Raw genomic sequence first — 17817 nt, 5'->3', positions numbered from 1 at the left:
TATTGTACATGGAAGCTTGTTTGGACCCACGTAATAAATCTGTCAACGCTAAGGATATCAAGATGTGAATTACGGTAGTTTTTCGGAGAAAGAATCTTTTATGGTAGCAACAGCGTGACGGACGCGGACAAAAGGAATAGAAAGTGACACAATATGGCGCTGACTAACTGTGGTTTACTGGAAGAGAATAAATAGTTACTCACCCTATTTGGAGCTCCTGTGGCGGACGCTAAATAAAGCAAGAAGCAAAAGGAAGAAAGCCGCTGAAGGTCCAAGTAATGACTGTGAGAGGGCGATGGTATTACAGCGTTACTGTGAGTAATGACACGATTCAGAAATTTACACGTAGATAGATCTATTGCGGCTAGATCTACGATACCTTAGGGCAATTCTGGCGCTGGGTAGATTGTTGCCTGCTCTTGAATGGCGATAAAGGTCGACGTATGCGCAAACGACGATGCAAACAATTAACAACGTGTTTAGTTCATGCAGTTATTGCTTACACATCTAATCCTTGCGACGTGATCCAAGTCTCACGGTTATTGCTGATAGCGAAATAATGTATTTCTTGTCTTGTGATGCTACCTTCAACTTATTGAACCACTGTAACAACTTGAAGGCATTAAGACAGCGAACTTTTTTTCTAGCGGGTTAGCCCTAGTGCTTCCAGCCCAAGTTAGCATCAAAGAGGCTCATTGGAGACTAGCACACACCGAGTGGCACGTACTCATGAGAAGCCAAGACAAAGTATGCAAAATTAGGGTTAACGGCACTAGCACGCGACAGTTTGTGCTCAGCCAGAGCTAAACCGTCAGCCAATATTTTTTTTTTCTTTCTGCGGAGGTGGGAGGTGTGAGGGGCAATGCAGTGTGGTTGCGGGTGGCAGAGGGGCCCCAGTAAACGCCACGCCGCTGTTCGCTCTAACTATTGAAGAATAATTTTTTTTTTGCTTTTTCATTTTACGCAAGTATAGCTTTACATAGATTGTGCAGGAGCTGACACTAGAGGCGAGGAAATTTTATAAATAATATGACAGACAGGTTACGTTGGTATCGCTTCAAAACCATATTGTGGCGCATGCATCTGTGTGTGAGTTGTGCGCAAAAAAAAAAGAACACATGCTATCACATTTTAAAATCTCAGTAGATCTAGTTGACCTATTGGCTGACTTACCAGAGAAAACGCCATCAGATGGCAGTGAACCAAAGGAGGCCGGCAGTGATTTTCATACAGAATTCTAGACGCCTTGAAAATTTGTTGATTAAAGCTATTAGGAATTCACCAGACCCGCACAAAGTGACTCACTAATATTCATGCCAGGTCTCCTCACAATCTGCAAAACGTCCCGTGGATCCCTCACGCATCTGAGGAGTCTTTGTAAAAGCGCTTAACAAACACAACATCCAGTTACTCCCGTGGTGGGACATCACCAAAATGTTGTGTTAACTTCACCCAAACGCTCGCGCCCGCACTACCAAGGTAACTTGCAAATTTGTTAATCACGGAGTATGGCTTCACCGGACGGAGTGTAAGACACCCAGCCTACAAATGCTCTTGCATTCAACTACAATCTTTCTTGGCAGAAGCTAGTAGGAACTAGGGCGCTTATTTTTCAATCAAGAAGCTATCGCGCGCACCCAAGGGTACCAGAAATATGGCGAAATCGAGCGCTGCGACAATATCGCACCCACCCCACAATGAATAACACCTGGCCAACAGCTTTGACCGCAACAGAAACGGAATTTTTGATGCGATAGCATTCTAAAGCATAACCAATGGTCCGTGCAGTTGGTATCAAAGCAAAACTCCGGTTTGGGAGGGAGAGCCGGTGCCGTGTCTAGCAAGCAAGGAGAAGGCCAGATATACAGTCACGTGGAAATGAGCGTCACAGGTCACGTGGTTGGAGCGAGCAGTGGAGCCGGTGTCGGGATGGAACGAATGCACCGGCGCGAAGCCGTGCATTCGCTCATCAAGCGAAAGGTCATCGAATGCTAAGAGACCACAATGTTCTAGCATCACGGACCTCCGGGCGTCGCTTGGAAGCTCCGTGAGTTCTTTAGTAGCAACCATGTGAAGCGTATACCGTCAATGAAGCCGAGAGTAAATACAGAGGAAACAAAAATGAGTTCTTTATTCCGTATTCAACTGACGATGAGATTATTACGCGGTAACTTCTATAGAAAAAAATGCAAACTTTGTTTACAATGGGAGAAAACGCAGTATTTCCATTGATGGTATAGCGAAACCTACAACCCGCCCGGTTGATGAGCGTCGTGATCTACCTGCGCGGCAGAGACAAGGCCTGCACCTGTAGGCCACTGGCAGAGTACTTTTATGAGGCGAACCGCGGAACACGTGACTGCTATCCACGATTTCGGTAAATATCGCACGACTGCATTTCAGGAGGCAAAAACGGCCGGTACGGCACCCGGCCGGATGCGAATATCTTGAGAGACCACGTAAAGCCAGATGGGTTTTCAACATAAAATCACGTAGCTTCTACTGGGGCAGCCTAAAGGTGCTTGCACTGCACTATCCTTGGTCCCAGTAGTTTCTTGTTGTAAAGTTCACCAACTGCACTACCAGTACTTCTCTGCGTGCGGTCAATAATTCTATGCACGTTTCTGTAATCTTATTGAAATTGGTAATTACTTCGCACGAATTTCCCGTTATTTTGATAACAGCAGTAAGTAAACATCGAGAAATTACCTTTCTGCAAGCGAAAAGCTTAAACTGTGCATTAATTCATCGTTTCCTTAGTCACTGGCTACTTATAAAGAGAAACAAGATTGGTTTATTGCGCAACATGCATTCTGACGAGGAATAAGGTTTCATCCGCTTAGGAAGTCACTGTTTCTACCATTGTGGCATTTCGTTCAGAAAGCATGCGCAGAGTGAGAAATTACATCCCCATCTAATGTATCGATGCGGTTTTTTTTTCTTGTAAAAGCTAATTTAAATGGTCGCTTTTCACCAGGGCGCGGCTTTCTGCTGTTTTTCAAAGTTCTTATCTCGCGTGATGTTGTTCCTATATAGACGAAGGGCTCAGTTTTGAATGACGGGGGATACGCTCACCACGTAACAGCGCAGTCGCGAATGGGGTCCACGCCGTCCACCGGGGACGCCATGTCACTGAAAGGCAACCGGAGCAAAGGAAAACGTTGTCTGCATAACTTAATCTTCATCGCGATTCGACAAAAAACGGCGGTAGTAAAACGCGCAACTGTCGAAAGCAAGACGCAGTCTTTATCGGAGGGTTCCCATCACTGTTAATATAGGTTCAATAAAATGCATACTGGCTGGACGAATAAATGGATGAATTATTTAATTCAAGAATCTTGCTAAAGTTGTTGTAATATCTAGTAGTCCGGTACGAACGCATAAATTTCCGTATAATGTCCCTTATTATTAGATTTGGCAGTAGTGTGAAACGTTTTTTTGCATAGATGTTCGAGCAGTGGATAAATTAATTAAATTATTAATTAAAGCTTGCTCGTGTTCCAAAACATACAACGGACACGCTGCTGGGGCAGCTAGATAAAACTCGTTATATTCTGTCATTGATATTTTATTCCTGCTTATTTTTTCCTTTACACACGCCGGATCAGTGCAGCAGGAATGTTCCAGACGAAACCAAGAGCTGCACCGTCATCGCCACAGTTTATTTTAATCAGCGTATTTATATTCACTAGGAAATTAACACGGCTGGACTTCCGGCCTTCAAGCAGCAAACAAACAGTTCGGCGGGACACAGGAGACCGATGCAGGGAAACATGTGACAGATAAGTTTACCATTGAGGTGAAAATAGCTTCACGCGCAAATTAAATTGGTTAATCGCACAACAGCCTTCGTAATGTTATACTTTAGTCAAACTTTGCCCTTTCATTAGAAGAACACAGAAAAAGAAATGCTGAGTGCATTCGTGCCACAAATTCACAGTAAGTGATTCCTGCCGTGTATTTGTCCGCCTTGTTTCGTGACAACAGCACCGTGTGCTTCTGTGTCCGGACTTCCAGAAATATCTGTCAATGGTCTTCGTCTATTTTATGTGCTGCATTTCGTTGTGCAAGGCTATGTTGCGCTCTGTTATGTTCTGTTGTGCTGTGTTGTGTTATATTATGTATGTCGTGCATTGCAAACCGCAATTGTATGTTGTGTGCGCTTGTTGCTACTGCTTGTTCATGTAATATTATATCTGTGCACCTATATGTTGTACCATTTCTCTGCGTGCGCCCGTGCGAATACCACCGGGTTGTTCCTGGTCACGGTAAGAAAATGGATTGATCGATTGACTCATTGATTGATTGATTGACTGATTGATTGATCGACTGATCGATTGATCGACTGATCGATTGATCGACTGATCGATTGATCGACTGATCGACTGATCGATTGATCGACTGATCGACTGATCGACTGATCGATCGATCGATCGATCGATCGATCGATCGATTGATTGATTGATTGATTGATTGATTGATTGATTGATTGATTGATTGATTGATTGATTGATTGATTGTAATTTTGCAATGCTTACCTTCCTTTCGGAACCACGTTCTGGCTTAACAGGATTTTGCCTCCAATGCCACTGAAGTACTGCGGCTCCAGCTCAAATTCCTGCATTGAAAAAGAACTATATAAATAACGTATGAAAGAAAGTTTATATTCGCTTGTCCTTCCTGACAAAGAAAGCAACGTTATCATGTCATGCGTGCCAACCAGTGAATAATTTAATCACAGCGGACGTTTGCTACGGTGGCTCGATAAACGGGCCCACGCAGTTCCGAGCACAGGCACACACGCACAGAAACCGAGAAGTCCTTTTGTGATTTCCATTCAACGATGAGTTTTCATCCCACAAGTAACTGTGTATAAACTGCACCCTAGCTGAAGCTTAAATATTCCAACCTTCCTTGTATCGCGAACATCACCTTCCTTCGATCTCCGTTGTTAGCGCTACTGTACGAGCGTAGACGCCTAGAGGAATATTGAAACGTATACCTAAAAACATTGGGGCTTTGGGGGACATTTGGCCGTGCTGTGGTTAAGAAAAGCTCGCACAACTCTTGTGTCGCACTGTAACACTATATTAAGCTTGTCTGGAACGCAAAAGCTGTCAGTAGCCTAATAACGTTTATGAAAAGTTTGTTGTACCTTGTTTTCGAACCAAAAAAAACGGAATGATCCAGCAGCAGCGGAATCTTTCTGGCACATAATGATTGATCAAACTGTCACAACGTGTTACCATCCACACTGAAGTTTAGAGATATATAATCTGGTGCAGAATAACTTTTTTTGTGGGGAGAAAGTCGTAGTGCTGCGCCTCAATGTGCGCCATCTTTAGCTGAATGTCGCTCAGTGATGGTGATCACGAGGAAATTGCAAAATCTATTTTCTTATGATTTAATTTTCCTCAGAACACTTTTGCTACTGTTTGTTTTATTTATAGACTTTAACTGCCTCCTGCAGTAGTAAGTGAACGGTAGGAATGAAAAAAATAGAAAGCACTCCCGAATTTCTCAAATGGATTAAATCTCTAGGTAGTGCTTGTCTAGAAAAGCTCACGGTTGCCTCACCAGCGAGGTATTCCGCATGTCTTTCGATGTAGCGACAAATGCAGGCGCATATATCCTCCATTAGAACACAATGGCGGCGAGATATTCCACTCAGTCAACGCCCCTTGAAGAACTTCACCAGGGCAAGTTATTGGGTCTTTACGTCAACAAAACGTCAGAAAACGTCGCTAAAGATTTTCATAACGACAAGCTTGTTGTTTACGTGACAAAAACCGAGCTAAGTTAAGCTATTTTCTCGCCTAAGGATCGAACACTCTTCCGGTACTACACTCTTAAGCAAAATTGCACACTTTGAGTCGTACCTTTCCACACAACAACAATCGTCATCTTTCTTGTCCGCATTTCCTTTCTTTAACGCTGCGAGCCCGGTACTTCCAAGTCACGAACGGAACGCGCATAGAGTTTCTCACTATATTACCTAGAAGGAAATCTGGCGCTGCGACGCTGTAGTATGCATGTGAATGCCGCTATGTTGCGACTTCGGATTGGCATCGTTCTCGGATAGCCAGGACACCTTGAAGACGCGCCTGGCAAGCACCGTTCCGTCTGTCACAATGATTCGTTTTCTACTCAAACAGCACGTAAAAAGGTGCCCTACCTTTACTATCACACAAAAACATGTTTCGTATAACTATGCGAACTTGTTATTGCATATGCAATTATATGAAACGTAAAAAGTAACAGCGGGCCGCTAAAGTTGGGGGACAGAAGACAAGATTCGCGCTCGCTTTGGAACAGTTAGTCGTCTGCTCTTGCTTTTCTTCGCTTGGATATGCATTGTAGGAGAATAAACTTCGCTGGAAGATGTAATACGCGTCAATGGAAACATTTTATGAAGATTTTACTTTAACAACGCGTTATTTCTGTAGCCATATGCACGTTCTCGACGGAGCCTCTTACAACACCAACCAACACAAGCCTCGCAGACACATATACCGTCATTCCCATGGCCGATGCCTCCTTTAGAAGATGCCTGCCGCGTGAGCTGAGAAGCTGGTTCCAGCCCCTCTCCTCTTTCCTCCTCTTCGCCAGGGTCGGCTGCGAGTGCTAGTTGCGGCGTCTCCTCCAAATTTGAATCACGTTTCCCTGCCTCCGAGATTTTAGCGGCGTCTGTTGCGATCCCGGAGGCAGGATCCGCGGTCTCTCGTCAAGCCATTGGTCGAGTGCGCGCTAGACAAGTTATCGTCACTTCCTCCGCAACAGGAAGTAGAGTCGGCAGCAAGCGCCCTCTCTCCGCGACTACCCCGAACTACAAGAACCTCCGCTCCAATGGAAAAACTGGCTACGTGGCAGGCATCTAGTAAAGGAGGCATTGCCAGGGCACAGCGCCCCTTAGGAAACTCCCATAGACGGTGGCGCAAGATTTCCCTCTAGGTGTTATAAAGTAAGAAACTCTATGGGTACGCGCGTTATCAGCGTGACAGAGCATTCTGGACAGGAAAGTATCGAGCACAGCGTTTTCAAGAAATCAAGCGCAAGCAAGACGGATGACGATTATTTTTGTGTGGAAATATACGCCCCAAAGAGTGTAGATTTGTTTAAGAGTGTACTAGGACGTCACCGATATCCTTAAACTATGTCTTGTGGCCTTGTAATACTTTGCCACGATAGGTGGACCATAGTAGACGTAGCCTGCCGCCATGTCGCTGAAGGAGGAAGGATTCACTAGCAGATCGAGCTGCGTTATCTTATTTTTAATTACTCAGTGACTACTTAAGAATTAAACACAAGGTCCTCTAACAAAAACACAGTGCACTTGAAGTTCACCTCTGAACCAGAGCAAAGCGCCTGCTTGAGTCTCCTCACAACTTACTGTCATTGCTCTGCTAATGTGAATTCTATCACAAATGAAAAACGGTAGCTAGTCGTTTCAGGCTAAAATTATGGCCACGAATGAGCAGTGATATCGAGATCACCTATAGAATTTTCCCCGGACGTTCAGGTTTCATCATACAAGCAGTGAAACAAAGGCCGATCTGTGCGGACGAAACAGTTGTTTCAAAGGCGTGACACTGTTTGACGTCAGGGAAATAAGCGAACTTAATTGGCTGGTGCATCTACGGAAATTGTACTCACGTTGCATACCATACACAATACGCTGTAATACAAGGTTGTCCCCTGCTATATATATATATATATATATATATATATATCTGTGTGTGATTCGTTTACCTTCTAGAAGATGCCAAGGCGGCTTTCATGGTGATTAGCGACAATATAGAACTGTGAACGCACACTACAATACTGAATTTCGAATCAACCGTTTTCCAACCCGTCGTCAAACAGCTGGAACGGTTTCGATGGTTACCAAAAGTGTTCTTATATTTGTTGCGCAATTTTTCCGGGAATAAAAACCGCACGTCTAGCGTACCTCGTCGTAGTCATCGTACGCGTCGTAGAGATCCGTGATGTAGTCGTAGCCGGGTTGTCCTTCCCGCACGTACAGGAGGACGTCGCCTTCGGTGTTGCGGTCGGCTGCGCGTCGGGTCACGTGACGGAAGCGTTACTCAGTGGCAACTTGCTGTGATGAGCTACGCGCTGATACAGATTACCTTAAAACTCGGAGAGAGCGAACGTCGTTAGCCATAGTTGAATTTGATCTAACCAAGGGGAAGCTTCGGCTAGAAGCTTTTCGCTCAGATGCGCGTTACAATTCGAGTTTTGCGGTTTGAACAGTTTGACAAGGCCGATAAAAGAAGAGGAGGGGCCGACGGCAGATTGCGCACGTTTTTACGTCAGAGGCGCAAGAGTTGGGCTGTCGCATGTTTCGACTGTGTGAGATCTAGTACGCTCCAAAAAATAAAAATGAACGCTGTCGATTCCTTTTTGTAGGAGCGAGTGCTCGTGGCTCCTCCTTCGTTTGGAAGAGAAAAGTCATTTCAACTTAGCGAGAGTTCGGATGTCGAAACTTAACGCAACTCTACCGGATATCTCGCTACTTACGTTAGTTCATTGTTACTGCCACATTGTCTTAACCATCTGCGTGGGTAATAAGTACCTGAAATAAATACCCCTTTATACCTGCGACATTGCTTATGAAGCCTGAAACCCACTGAAACAATGAGTAAATTGGCGACACGGACGAAAACAGAGGAAACACTGAAAAGAGTTACGAAGGTTGCCAGAAGATAATCCGACATGAGTTTCAAAGGGTGTTATTTGCGCAGTTCGCCCTCGTGGCCTTTCGTTTGCATTCGTACGGACGCCCATCAGCATTAAGTGTCGTTACTGTACCGGCAACCAGGTGCCGCTAATTGTAGCGACATATTCATAAACATTGGACGCTTCTTTTTATCCCGTAAGGACGGCCTGCAAGTTTCTCTTACGAGATGCAGGAACATTGACTACTGCTGAATGTATTGATATGTAGTGGACACGACATAGTGTTTATCAGTCTTAATGTCAACCCGCAAGTAAGAACTAGCGGGTTGTGCACAAACTGGCTGCACCACCTGTTGCCAATTTTTTTTCTTTGAAAAACCTTTTGCTACACGTCGCTCATTTTTTTTTTCGCATTTACATCGTTCGGGCCAATACCACACTAAATACTCATTCTCAGAAAGCTCGTCTTGTACCATCTTCCCTGAGTATCACGAAAGGGCTGTCGACAAATGTCAGTGTTCTTAAAGTGGCTCTTGCGAAGTGGTTAAGCTCGTATTTACTTGAAGGAACAAGAACTGCGTCAACGATAGGGGCACCATGCGCACCAAATGTTTTAGGGTATCGTAGGGATTACGTCAAGATTTCCGCGCAGGACCATAGAGATATTCACAGAAGACGACAATTAACGCTGCGCCACTAACCTGCGTCGACAGTGAGGTTGAGAGTATGTGCGAGTCAGTGTTCAGACCTACGTGAGCGTTTACGAACAGCAACTCTCTGCGAAGGTCACGTGACAAGCTCAACGTCAATTCGCAAGAAAGGCGGCCTTCGCAAATGTGAAGCATCTGCAAAGCATGAGATACAAGTTACGACGGGGCGTCTGCTGAAAACACGATCCACCAGCAATGGCCCCGCTTCGACGGTTCACTGGCAACCTAATGGATACTCGACGGCCGGAATCATTGCTACTAGTCGTACTTAGGACAAGTCGTACGTTGCGGAAGACAATGGGAGTTGCGCGAGGATGCCCCAACGTGTCCATGCACGTTCCACATTCATTCCTACTTTGATACTATAACAAGACCTGCTACCAGCTGTATCGACGTTCATTTGAGAAGTAACGTAGCATCATTGTTTTAAACCTTTTCTACCCAGATAGGCCTTACGCACGTATTTTGCAGCCTCAAGAATCGACTGGTATTTCTGAAAACTTGCTCAAGGAAAACCGTTTCTGATCTGCTTAACCTCCCAGCCAACACTCGACGCCACATACCCGACACTTGTAGGTCTAGATGGCATTGTAGTTCAAACATTATTAGCTCCAGCGCTTACATTCGTTCGTGTCCAGGAGCGGGTATACCACGCGGATAACTTCGAGCAGCCGCCTCTCTTCCACAAAGGGCAACAGCGCGACACCTGCGTTCATAAGATGTCCGGCGTGACGAGACGTGTACACAGCGCACATAGGGCACAATTCTGCAAACACGTATGCTTGCGAAACTAGCGCTGGCGGCCTGAATAACAAATAATAAGGGCACGCAAACAGCGTCACGTGAAGTGAGAATAAACTGGCAGTGACGTGCATGCACGCCGAAGTGTTTTCTCGCATTTCGCCGGCCAAATAGTGCGAAAACAGTTTCACCGACGATAATGATACTCCCTAATGCGAAATTTGAGCGCAGCTCTATTCTCGTTTTCATATATTGGCTTGCGCGGACAATCTCTCTCGCGCGGCACATTGCAATAACGGAGCGCAGAGTGGCGCGTCTGCATCGCTAATCGGGAAGTCGCGAGAGGCAGCGCGCGATTTACACCAGCCGCCGCAGACAGACTTCCGCTCAGGCAGAGCTTTCTTTCCATACAGACGACGCGCGCTACTCTGGCGCCATCTCGTAGCCATCGTCAGCGCATAGCCCGTCTTGCGCGGCACTACGCTTTTGTTCTCACGCTTTCGTCGTACCCGCCCTGTCCGCTTTGCGCCTCACGGTTCCGTTTGCAGCCTCCTCCACCTCCTCCTCCTCCTCCTCCGCTTTCTTTCTCACGTTCTTTTCACCACCGCCGCCTTTCATCTCCCGCTGCGTTCCGCGTTCGCTTTCATCATTCGCCGTGCTCGTTCGCTCGGTTACGAGGTACTACGCCGACGCTCGAAGGAGGAACGGGCTCCTAAGGGCTGCGCTCTAAAACATTTCTAAAACCGTGTAACGTTCCGCTTTCGCTTCTTATGTAATACAATGTGATCCTTCTTTATCGGCGAGCAATCGGCTATGCACGACCAGACGCTGTCAAACTCGACGCGTCAAGGCGAGAGAGTGCCGGAATTTCAAGATGACGTCGCCATGTCTTTATTGTTTGCATCCTTTCAGGCTTAGCCTGTCTCCCCTCACAATAAAAGCTAAGTTTACTCCAAACGCACAAGCCTGGTTTACTTGTATGCCTACACTAATTATTGAACTGCTTGTAAACAGTCACAAAAAAACTAATAGAGAATTTTCAAAATAGATAAAGACGGAAGTGACAGATGTCTGGCAACCTCTTGAAAGTGTGGCCTTTATATTCTGGCTCCGAGCACGTCATAAAAAAGGCCGTGTCATGCGACCTCATCTGCCCTGTTTAGGATAGTGAACTGAGTCTTGTAGCCCTCTCTCGTGCAAGCTCAACAGCACTATCTCCGTCTATGACCGTTAAACATTTAGTCGCACATGCCAAGCAACCGAAGCTATTGGTAACGAAGAACTTCACAAGGATAGGAAGGAAAAGAGTCCAAATAATTATATAGCGCAAACCTTGCCGGTTCCACTTGTGGCCGTTGGCGTCGATGCTGAAGTTCTTCGGGTAGAAATCAATGATAGGCGACTTCTAGAAGACAAAAGAAGGCAGACAAAAAAGAAAACGAAATATTTTCCATGCAACTATTTCGTTCCTTACAAGCAACGTGGCACACAAAACTGAAGCAAGTCCCTTATGGCGTGTGTCCCAGCTAACGTTAGCCAATCTGTTCAAGGAAATGAACGATTAAAAAAATCAAAGTACAAGATACGTTTAAAAGACCTACGGCATTTGGTCGTCAGAGGTCCAGTGACCACACACGATAGGTATTGAAATGGCATCGTGAATAATTATTTCAACCTTTTTCTTGTAACCGCCTGATTAACGTTAACAGAGACAGCCTTTTTACGCAAGTCTATACTGCACGTTCACAAGCTCAAACTGCACTCAGCATTGTAATAGCCGGTTTACAAGCTGCAACTAAATCATGCAACTAAAAGATTTCATTATGCAGGGTTCCAGCTTTATTGTGGAAAATCGCTCCGGTACGACTAATAATTCTTGGTTCTACTTTTTCTTCATAACTTCCTTTCTCTTTCTTTTTTTTTGTGTGGGGTGAGGGGGGTTACACCATTGTTGATGACAAGAAACGTATACATACAGCACTGCAAAATTGCGCTTCCGAGCTGTTACTGCTAAAAGGTGACCTATATTTCTTAATTTTCCATTCTCCAGTCATTCTTCCTTGACATAAAACGATGCGGTAATCTGAAGCATAACTCAAAACGCTGATGTAAAGATTATTTTGTTGGTGCCTTTACCGAAAGGAAGTTGCATTAGGTGAATAATTCTACAGATCTACGCAAGCAATATCAGCCAGGGAGGTCGTGATATGATTTCTTAGAAAAATCACATGTTTGAACACAAACGAAGTGTTCCTTTCGATATGTAGAAGTAATTCACGATATCGACAAAGCCTATCTACGCACGAGCCGCCCCTTTGATAAGTAAATTACATCAATGCTTCCTTGTTAAGCCTAGCCTTCCAGCATTAGGCGTATTCTTTTTGTTATTGTACCAGTGCACCTCCTTTCATTTACCAGATCAGAAGATGCTGTAACGACAATATAGGTATGATTGTTTTTTGCAGCAAGAACAGTACGGCATCCTACAGCTTCAAAGCTCAAAAGAAGCACTACAAACATATACAGCGACAAAAAAGGGAAAAAAAAGCGCGAGGGCACCTAATGACGAGGAAAATACACACTACCACGCAAATTCGGAAGACATAAAACATGCATGAGCTACAAGGCCGGGAAAAGATCCTTAAAACAGCAAACTTCTTACGCAATGAATTTATTATATGTGAGGCATACAAGTACCTACCCGTATGTATTACTAACTAGAATAACCCCGCTTTTTTGTAAAATATTGCAAACAGCCGATTTTATCATTCTTGTAGTTCTTATCAAGTTGGACTCTGTATTGTTAGACAGCAATACATATTTATATATATATATATATATATATATTTCTCATTCTGCAGCGACTCACGTTTTTAACGTCGCTGGTTCTGGTGCTACCATCCGTCTGCTTCGTGTTGTTTTGTTTTTGCGTGGTTTTTGCTGATGGTGTTCCCCATTTCCTATTCCTGCCTAAAGGCTGGCATTCAGGCTGGTAGTATTTTAAAAGTAAATAATATATTAAAAATTATATTGACGAGGCTTGGGCAGTACGCCTGATATAAACAGAACAAAATTCTTTGTCGTTCAGGTAACGGGCACACGTTTTCATCGCCAGATGGCAGCAGCAAGGCACCCATCAATTGTCAATTCTCCATTTTGCTAGTTACCTAAAGTTTTGAACTCCTTTTCCTGACAATGCATCGAACGACAAATTCTCGCGTTTACCGTCCAAGAAAAGAGGAACGGACAGGCACAGGGACAAGGTGATGAGTACGATCAAGGTTGGGCAATCTAACAGGGTGGGCAGTACGGTCAGCCGGGCCACGCAAAGCCGCGCACAGAACCGCGCTCACCGGGCCCTCCATGAGGTCAGCCAGCGGTTCGGGCAGGTGACGGCTGCTGGTCACCGGCAGGACGAACATCAGCTGTTCCATGGGCTTGAGCTGCAAGCGAGGGACAGTGGCTTAGGAACCGTGCACGGTTGCTCGCATTGGCACGAACGAAGAAGAGCGGCGCGCAAGTGACACGACAGCTTGAAAAGGTTTGAAACAAACCCAAAGTGTATCACCCCGCACGTCACCTGTTTTGCCACGTAACGACAAGGTCCGTGCACGGGCTTGCATATTATGGCTATTTTATTGCGATATGGCAATCATGACGACACTCAAGGCACGCTAGCACCGTTACCGACACCGCCGGTGTGCTGCCACGGTATCGAAGGCGCATGCGTCACTTGCGGCACGTAGAGAACAAAATTGTCCGCGGAGATGTCACAAACAAGCAGTGGGCTTGGCTTTAGAAACGAAGAAGGCAAGCAAGACGCACAGTCACAGTCACAGCACATCTTTCTGCGTTGCGCTACTGGCACGAGCATTGCGTGCACAAGCACTAAGGTTCCATCCGAGCAACTGTGTGCATACGTCACACGGGGGTGCAATACAGGGGCGTGCATATTTCGCTTAAAGTATTCGAAAAAAAAACATTTCTGCGCTTGTCGTTGCACTCCTCTTTGCCGAAAGATCGCGTTTTGGAGTCTACGTCGTTCAGTGCAACACCTGGTACAGTCAATTGCCTCTTTGTTTTTGTTTTAAGATAAAAAGTGCGAAGTTACCTTCGTTTACGAGGATGCAAGGGGCTGCAGCGACGACGCAAGCGTAAACTAGTGTCACCGCCTGCCTTCAGCTGCAGAAACCAGCCGGTCGGGGAACGCTACTGCGTGGTGCCCAATCACATCCCTGAACTCTCCCTGAGCAACTGCTTCCTGCAGCTGCCGGCAGGCGGCAACACAAGTTTGTGCTAGCGCCGTCATCGCAGCAGCCATTTTTCTCACTGACGAAAGCCGTTTACGGTTGTTTTCTTAACAAACAGGCAAATAACTGTGCCAAGTGGTACTCTCAAGGACGCAGACTCCTAAAGGCGATCGTTTAGCGAAATTTGAGCAAGAACAGTGCAGCAGTAATGCATTGCTTTGGGCTAGTTGGTAAGCGCAACATCTTTTTTTAGAACACTTTAGACGATATATGCTCATCTCTGTGCAGTAGTCTCAGAGAAGTATAGCTGAGTGGGGTGGCTGACTGGGCAGGCTGGTGACTCATATTCGTAAGTGTACAGCGCGAATTTCAAACGCGCACGAGACAAGGGACAAGGACAAGCGCATAGAAGCCGATCGCGAACAAGTGCGGTAAGCCGACCGTCAGCTACGAACGATGACCCTTTTTCTTCGGTATCAACTTGCACACCATCGATGTGTATTGCCTCCAACACCCGGTGCGGGCACTTCTTTTCACGCCAGCGCCAAAGCCAGCGTTGCAATATGCCTCGTGTCCACCATAGCGCTGTTTCCACGGGCATAATTAGCGCCAAAACAGTAAAAAATTAACCACATTGCACAATAGCCTTTTAAAGGGTGCACCACTGTAGGTAGACCCATGCTGAGGCGAAGACGCTGTACGATACACTTTTAGAAAACCGTTAATCCAGGGCTCGCGTGAGGTAATAATGTCGGGAAGCCGGCTTTGCTGGTGCTCACATGAACCGAGAATTAGTCGCACAATAGTTTGAATTGATGGCACGGGCATAGCCACAATATAGTTCAGAAGTAACCACATTGCACAGTACCCCTGTAACGGGTGCACCGGTGTAGATATACCCATGCTGAGGCGAAGCCACTGTATGGTACACTTTTGGAAAACAGTTATAGCAGGGCTCATGTGAGGTAATAGTGCCGGGAAACCGACTTTGCTGGTGCCCACATGAACCGAGAATTAGTCGCACAATAGTTTGAATTGATGGCACGGGCATAGCCACAATATAGTTCAGAAGTAACCACATTGCACAGTACCCCTGTAACGGGTGCACCGGTGTAGATATACCCATGCTGAGGCGAAGCCACTGTATGGTACACTTTTGGAAAACAGTTATAGCAGGGCTCATGTGAGGTAATAGTGCGGGGAAGCCGACTTTGCTGGTGCCCACATGAACCAAGAATTAGTCGCAGAGTAGAATTGATGGCACGGACATAGCCACAATATAGTTCAGAAGTAACCACATTGCAAAGTACCCCTGTAACGGGTGCACCGGTGTAGATATACCCATGCTGAGGCGAAGCCACTGTATGGTACACTTTTGGAAAACAGTTATAGCAGGGCTCATGTGAGGTAATAGTGCCGGGAAACCGACTTTGCTGGTGCCCACATGAACCGAGAATTAGTCGCACAATAGTTTGAATTGATGGCACGGGCATAGCCACAATATAGTTCAGAAGTAACCACATTGCACAGTACGCCTGTAACGGGTGCACCGGTGTAGATATACCCATGCTGAGGCGAAGCCACTGTATGGTACACTTTGGGAAAACAGTTATAGCAGGGCTCATGTGAGGTAATAGTGCCGGGAAACCGACTTTGCTGGTGCCCACATGAACCAAGAATTAGTCGCAGAGTAGAATTGATGGCACGGGCATAGCCACAATATAGTTCAGAAGTAACCACATTGCACAGTACCCCTGTAACGGGTGCACCGGTGTAGATATACCCATGCTGAGGCGAAGCCACTGTATGGTACACTTTTGGAAAACAGTTATAGCAGGGCTCATGTGAGGTAATAGTGCCGGGAAACCGACTTTGCTGGTGCCCACATGAACCGAGAATTAGTCGCACAATAGTTTGAATTGATGGCACGGGCATAGCCACAATATAGTTCAGAAGTAACCACATTGCACAGTACCCCTGTAACGGGTGCACCGGTGTAGATATACCCATGCTGAGGCGAAGCCACTGTATGGTACACTTTGGGAAAACAGTTATAGCAGGGCTCATGTGAGGTAATAGTGCCGGGAAGCCGACTTTGCTGGTGCCCACATGAACCAAGAATTAGTCGCAGAGTAGAATTGATGGCACGGGCATAGCCACAATATAGTTCAGAAGTAACCACATTGCACAGTACCCCTGTAACGGGTGCACCGGTGTAGATATACCCATGCTGAGGCGAAGCCACTGTATGGTACACTTTTGGAAAACAGTTATAGCAGGGCTCATGTGAGGTAATAGTGCCGGGAAACCGACTTTGCTGGTGCCCACATGAACCGAGAATTAGTCGCACAATAGTTTGAATTGATGGCACGGGCATAGCCACAATATAGTTCAGAAGTAACCACATTGCACAGTACCCCTGTAACGGGTGCACCGGTGTAGATATACCCATGCTGAGGCGAAGCCACTGTATGGTACACTTTTGGAAAACAGTTATAGCAGGGCTCATATGAGGTAATAGTGCCGGGAAGCCGACTTTGCTGGTGCCCACATGAACCAAGAATTAGTCGCAGAGTAGAATTGATGGCACGGACATAGCCACAATATAGTTCAGAAGTAACCACATTGCACAGTACCCCTGTAACGGGTGCACCGGTGTAGATATACCCATGCTGAGGCGAAGCCACTGTATGGTACACTTTTGGAAAACAGTTATAGCAGGGCTCATGTGAGGTAATAGTGCCGGGAAGCCGACTTTGCTGGTGCCCACATGAACCAAGAATTAGTCGCAGAGTAGAATTGATGGCACGGACATAGCCACAATATAGTTCAGAAGTAACCACATTGCACAGTACCCCTGTAACGGGTGCACCGGTGTAGATATACCCATGCTGAGGCGAAGCCACTGTATGGTACACTTTTGGAAAACAGTTATAGCAGGGCTCATGTGAGGTAATAGTGCCGGGAAGCCGACTTTGCTGGTGCCCACATGAACCAAGAATTAGTCGCAGAGTAGTTAGAATTGATGGCACGGACATAGCCACAATATAGTTCACAAGTATCCATATTGCACAATACCCCTGTAAAGGGTGCACCGCTGTAGATATACCCATGTTGAGGGGAAGCCGCTGTACGGTACACCTTTCGAAAACTGTCTATGCACGCCTCGCATGAGATAATAGTGACGGGAAGAAGGCTTTGCGGTTGTCCATATGAACCGAGCATTCGTTGCAGAGTAGTTGGAATTGATGCACGGGCATAGCCACAATGTAGTTCGGAAGTAGCCACATGGCCCAATACCCCTGTAAAAGGTGCACCGACGTATATATAACCATGTTGAGGCAAAGCCTCTGTACGGTGCACTTTTCGAAAACGGTCTATGCAGGCTTCGCATGAGGTGATAGTGTTGAGAAGGTGGCTTTGCCGGTGTCCACATG

The 17817-nt window shown here is 46.0% G+C and overlaps 1 protein-coding gene across 1 annotated transcript in view; it reads right to left on the bottom strand.

Annotated features, from left to right (window-relative positions):
- Positions 1-3071: 3071 nt before the first annotated feature.
- LOC126518213 (5'-3' exoribonuclease 2 homolog) overlaps positions 3072-17817 on the bottom strand; it is a 35084-nt gene continuing 20338 nt past the window's right edge. Inside the window, exons 13-18 of the mRNA XM_055064646.2 lie at positions 13427-13573; positions 11463-11535; positions 10012-10095; positions 7949-8052; positions 4539-4618; positions 3072-3132 (exon numbers count right to left, since the gene is read on the bottom strand). Coding sequence (XP_054920621.2) covers positions 3072-3132; positions 4539-4618; positions 7949-8052; positions 10012-10095; positions 11463-11535; positions 13427-13573 — 549 coding nt within the window. The remainder of the gene's footprint in view (positions 3133-4538; positions 4619-7948; positions 8053-10011; positions 10096-11462; positions 11536-13426; positions 13574-17817) is intronic.

This window comes from Dermacentor andersoni, chromosome 11 (genome assembly GCF_023375885.2).
Source record: "Dermacentor andersoni chromosome 11, qqDerAnde1_hic_scaffold, whole genome shotgun sequence".
Classification (NCBI taxonomy): domain Eukaryota; kingdom Metazoa; phylum Arthropoda; class Arachnida; order Ixodida; family Ixodidae; genus Dermacentor; species Dermacentor andersoni.
This window is presented reverse-complemented; position numbering and strand designations above follow the sequence as displayed.